This window comes from Triticum urartu, unplaced genomic scaffold (genome assembly GCF_003073215.2).
Source record: "Triticum urartu cultivar G1812 unplaced genomic scaffold, Tu2.1 TuUngrouped_contig_5159, whole genome shotgun sequence".
Taxonomy (NCBI): Eukaryota; Viridiplantae; Streptophyta; class Magnoliopsida; order Poales; family Poaceae; genus Triticum; species Triticum urartu.
The window spans coordinates 1-5,516 of NW_024115810.1; the positions used below are offsets into that span (position 1 = coordinate 1).

The 5,516-nt window shown below is 48.3% G+C and overlaps 1 protein-coding gene across 1 annotated transcript; it reads right to left on the minus strand.

Annotated features, from left to right (window-relative positions):
• Positions 1-1,189: 1,189 nt before the first annotated feature.
• On the minus strand, positions 1,190-3,670 carry LOC125528851 (cytochrome P450 71A1-like). The gene is made up of 2 exons (XM_048693279.1): positions 2,726-3,670; positions 1,190-2,071 (listed from the first exon to the last, which is right to left on the minus strand). The coding sequence occupies exons 1-2, from the start codon at positions 3,659-3,661 to the stop codon at positions 1,454-1,456; spliced, it is 1,554 nt and encodes a 517-aa protein (XP_048549236.1). The 5' UTR covers positions 3,662-3,670; the 3' UTR covers positions 1,190-1,453.
• Between the last annotated feature and the right edge of the window lie 1,846 nt (positions 3,671-5,516).

Consider the following 5,516-nt stretch of genomic DNA (forward strand, 5'->3'; position numbering starts at 1 on the left):
GGGGGCACCCCATAGACACACAAGTTGATCATTGTCTTAGCCGTGTGCGGTGCCCCCCTCCACATATTCCACCTCGGTCATACCGTTGTAGTGCTTAGGCAAAGCCCTGCGTCGGTAACTTCATCAACACCGTCATCACGCCGTCGTGCTAACGAAGCTCTCCCTCGACACTCAGCTGGATCGAGAGTTCGTGGGACGTCACCGAGCTGAACGTGTGCAGATCGCGGAGGTGCCATACTTTCGGTACTAGGATCGGTTGGATCGCGAAGACGTTCGACTACATCAACCGCGTCACTTGACGCTTCCGCTTACGGTCTACGAGGGTACGTAGACAACACTCTCCCCTCTTGTTGCTATGCATCACATAGATCTTGCATGATCGTAGGATTTTTTTTGAAATTACTGCGTTCCCCAACAGTAGGAAATCCCTGTCTCGGTCGCTCTCGCAAGTCGCAACGAACGGACTAAGAAGCGGTGGCACTTGGTAGAAGCCCACAACCTCGAAGGCTATTTTTCCGACGATCAAGAGCGACGCCGTCCGCTCCTTCCCCCTTGAGCGCTGCACCCGACGGCGACGGTAGCGGTCCGGTGGCCTTCCTCTTTTCTCCCCTCAGATCTCCTCCGCTTAGAGATCCTTCTCTCCACTGCCACCACCCGACCATGAAGATAAACGATGGCAGCTACCAAAATATCTGGTCCTGGCAAAGCTTCGAATATGTCTGTGCCCAGCGATTTGCGCGGTCTTGCAGATCTTATCATGTTCGGCGACGACAACTTTGCCTGGCTAGATCTTTGTGTGGCTAGATCAATTTCGTTACATATACTACAATACCCAATGCCTAAACAAGACATATATTTTTCGGGCATGCGTCAATGATCTATTGATAAGTAAGGACCGATCAATCATAGTACGAGATGATACGATGCATAAAGATTTGTTGGATATGACTGGCATATATTCCTTTTCGTTACTGCTACACTCATGACACAGGGTGCTGGTTCAAACCACAACTTGCCCTTGTGAGTGTTGCAATTATGTGTTCTAGGCTAGTGTGCCCCCCTTATTGTACATAAGAGATCTATGATACAAATGTCCTACTTCAACACTCTATCATCCTACCCACACACAAGTCGAACATGCAACCACTACAAAAAGATCCAGCATATAGCCAACACATCTGCACATGTACACACATATTCAACACATTTTCAACAACATACACATATGTTATCTCAACAACATCCTACCCACACGCAAGTCTAACATGTAATTACATATGGCGAAGAAAAGGTCCAACATATAACCAACTCACGTATGAACAACAATAACGCATGTAACCTATTACCGTGGGTTGCTCATAGTGTTGTACTCCAAGCACAAATCTAACATCTAATCTACACGTACAAATATAATTGAACATGTTCAAGAACATTGGTGCATATGTAACCTGGGTTACTCATGAAGTGCCACTGTCGCCACGACGTAAATTGGCACCCTCTTTCGTGACGTGATTCCTGGCGCCTCTTCCATATCCACCACCACCACCGACGTTGGAATCGCCCAGTCGAAGTGCCCCACAAGGTTAGCAAGCGTGAGCTCCACGACAGTGGTTGTGAACCCTATCCCGGGGCACATCCTCCTACCTGCACTGAAAGGTATGAGTTGGGAATGTTGCCCGCGAAAGTCCACCTTGCTGTTGATAAACCGCTCCGGCCAGAACTCTCCGACATGCTCCCATGCTGCAGGGTCTCTCCCGATGGCCCATGCATTCACAATGACCCGAGTCCCACTAGGGACGTGATAGTCTTGGACCCTCGCGTGTTGCATAGACTCACGGGGAACAAGAAGAGGCCCAGGTGGGTGCAACCGCATCGTCTCCTTGATAACGGCCCTAAGGTACTCCATCACTGGAAGGTCTTGCTCAGTAATCATTAGTAAGTGACTAGTCTTGGTATAGTGGCGCCTGATTTCTTGTTGTAGCTTCTGCATCACTGGCTTGTTGCGGAGAAGCTCGGCCATGACCCATTCGAGGACGATGATGGTCGAGTCTGTCCCTGCTCCGAACAAATCCTGTCCATGTTTATCCAAGAGTTAGAAAACGAAATCCCTACGTGCATGTTGGAATGCAAGCACGATTCTTAGAATGTGTTGATCAAGAGAAATGTAAAGGCTTGAACCATTTTTGGCCACAACAAAATGGTGCCCAGGTCCACTACATTAATCATGACAATGATATGATTGAATGGGATGTTTGCCGCAAGACTGTGAATGACATGACTTGGTTTGAGTGCTTAATGTCTGCAAGGTAGCACGATTCATCAATTTCCTAAAATAGGCAAACAATGGCTTTCCTAATTATTGCTCAATATTCGCATGCCAACTTTTCCTTTTCAAAAATATAGTTGCATGCCCTCCGACATCAGCAGCATGTTTTCTTTGGGTGTGGCTAGGTCTCAGTCGGCTGAGACTTAACGAAGTCTCAGTCAAGTGATATAGCATATGAGAAGAAGAAAGACAAACTGAGAAGAACTTTTTTCACGAATCTTCATGCAAAATCAAAGGAAGAGAGTATCGACTGAGACCTAACAAAGTCTTAGTCGACTAAGACTTACCAAAATTGCTTTTCTTTCTCTAAGAAGCCGATATTCACCAATTTACTGTGATTTTCCGTGGTTATAACGAGTTTTGTCACGTGAAGCTTGTGGATCATGCATGAAGTTTTACCTCTAGTAGTGCCTTGACGTTGTCCCTGCTCAAGCGAAACCCTGTCTCGCTCGATTCTCTCTGAAGCGACAGCAGCACATGCACGAACGCCTCGTCCTCGCGACGGCAACCTCCCACGCCGGTGGTCGCGGCAACGTCGACGATTTCCTCGAGGATCCGATCGATCCTCTCGAACGCCCTGCTCACCTTGGCGTCCGTCCCGTCGACGGCGGCCACCCACGCCAGCCACGGGAAGTAGTCGCCGACGTGGAACGCCCCGAGGAGGGCGTTGGCCTCCTCCAGCAGCGCGTCCACCTTGGCACGCCACCCGGCTGCGCCCGAGGCGCGCACCCCGAGCACAATCCGCCCGTTCACATCCTTGGCGAAGCCGCCCAGGAGTTCGCTGAGCCGCACCACGCCGCCGCCTTGCGCTCGTTCCTCCTCCACCGTCCGTACCAGCTTGGCCACCTCCTCCTCGCGCACGCCGCGGTAGGCGCGCACCCTGCCGGGGCTCAGGAGGTGGAGCACGGCGAGCTTGCGCACGCTGCGCCAGTAGGCGCCGTGGGGCGCGAAGGCGATGTCGGTGCAGCCGTAGAGGAGACGACTCGGGATGGCGAGCGACGGCCGGCTGGCGAAGGCATGGTCCTGCAGCTGGAGCACTTCTCTCGCCGCGTCGGCGGAGGAGACGACCAGGGTTGGCACGCGGCCGAGGTGGAGCAGCATGACGGGTCCGTACGCCACGGCGAGCGCGTGCAGGGCGCGGTGTGGGAGCGCGCCGAGTTGGTGGAGGTTGCCGACGATCGGCAGGCGCGGTGGCGAGGGCGGGAGTCGTTGGTCGGCGGGATGCTTCTTGGTTTGGGTACGCAATAGCAGCAGCAGTATGCACACGCACACACTGAGAATTAGCGTGGCAACTTGCAGTGTGAATGGAAATGTAATCGTGGTGGTGGTTTCCATTTTGGATCAGTCGTACTGCAAATGGTGCGAGTTGGGTGCAGCTCTATATACTGATGCATTTATAGGAGAAACTAGCACACTGAGGGCTCAGTGAAGCTACACCACATGATGGAAGCGAGGGTGGTCAAATGGACTCAGTTTGTGTAGATAATGAAAGTACATACATTTGTGTAGCTTGGCTCCTATAATCAAAAGTTTGTGTCATTTGGCCCCGCTGGTCTTTAACTAGCAGTTGGGGAGGTGCTGTATTTTCACTTCGAGTTTTGCTAAGTCTCAGTTGACTAAGACTTTGTTATGTCTCATATATTCGTTTGATCTTGCATGGAGATTTGTACACTTTTTTCCTCCTTATATACTATGTCATTTGGCTAAGACTTAGTTAAGTCGCAATCGATGGAGACCTAGCCACACCCATTTTGTTTTAGTTCTCATAATGTTACACTAAATATTCATGTTCGGTACTCCCTCCATTTTTATATACAAGGCCACAAACTAAAATTACAGGTACCATTAATACGCTAGGATCATTAATACGCTGCATGCATGCAAGTAAGATGAGTGGAGCGTCATTATGACTGCTGGCATGCAAGTATTAAACGAGTTGCTAGTACGAGAAAATATCATTAACTTTTTTCTCGATTACTGTCTGTGGCCTTGTATAGATGCAAAAAGTATTTTCCAAAGTAGCCTTGTATAAGTAAATGGAGGGAGTACATTCAAATTAAAATGTAAGTAGCCAAACCGAAGACTGGAAAGGTCCTCCGAAAATAACCTAGCCATCGCCACCACCTCCGCCTCCACCATAGATTGGGCCCCACTCCTCCGGCCGTCATCGCTTGTGTCGGGAGGGGTGCAGAACCAGATCTATGAGTGGAGTTATTAACAATAGTAGTGTTTTCAATAAACTGGTTTAGTATTTTGGTAGTCATCTTCTTCGGTGGAGATGGATAAGTAATCTTCGTCCCATTGTTCGTCGACAAGATCTCCTTCCAAATGTCAATGCAGGTGTTGAAAGATTAAATTTTTCTATGTATGGTCCTTCAGATCTTACATCGCCAGATCGGTTTTGGATTATTTTTTTAGGAGGATTGTCGTCCTTGCAATATCTATCCTGGTTGCTATGTCCTCGACAATGATGATTCGTACTGACTTCTCCCAGCAACGTCGACCTGGCTATTAGGTCTGTTGTCCTTGGAATACCAGTGTTGGTACTCTTGCCGATGTTGGTTGACTAGAGTAATAGTTGAGTGTGTGCATCCCAGCTTAGGCATTGCGGCTCAAATTAAAATTATGGGAGAACCCTCGATGGTATTGAATATTGACAGGTCTGCGGTCTGATACCTTTGTTATTTTCCTATGGCTGCCTTCAGAAAAGTACTTCCTCCGTCCGAAAAAGCTTATCCTCAAATGGATGTATCTAGCAGCAAGTTAATGCTACATATATCCATTTGAAAGACAAGTTTGGGACAAGCTTTTCCGGACGGAGGGAGTACAGGATTGTGGCAGGGAAGAAGAAAGAGTTTGAAGATCTCAAAGATTTGCTCTTTTCTTTTAGAATTTATTTTGTAACCGATGTAGTCATCTCATGTATCTCTACCATGTACAGTTTGCTACTATAAATATATCATGATATTGATTGTAAGAAAAGTTGCATTGAAATGTATTGCAAAACATTCCGCAACATGTGTGGTATCATCTAGTTACCTCTATGGATTGATTCGTTGGATTCTCATCCGATTGGGAAGTTAGCGCTGGCAGCAAGTTTTGCACTTGGGGGTCCATCGATTGCTAGGTGTTCTTGTAACTCGTGTACAGTAGGTAAAGGGACAAGAAGATGGTGCTCAAATAAAACCAG

Coding starts and splice junctions, on each gene's coding strand:
- LOC125528851 (XM_048693279.1), bottom strand. CDS start 3,661: ATGGAAACCACCACCACGATTACATTTCCATTCACACTGCAAGTTGCC. Junction 2,072..2,725: donor ACGTCAAGGCACTACTAGAG/GTAAAACTTCAT, acceptor AAACATGGACAG/GATTTGTTCGGAGCAGGGAC.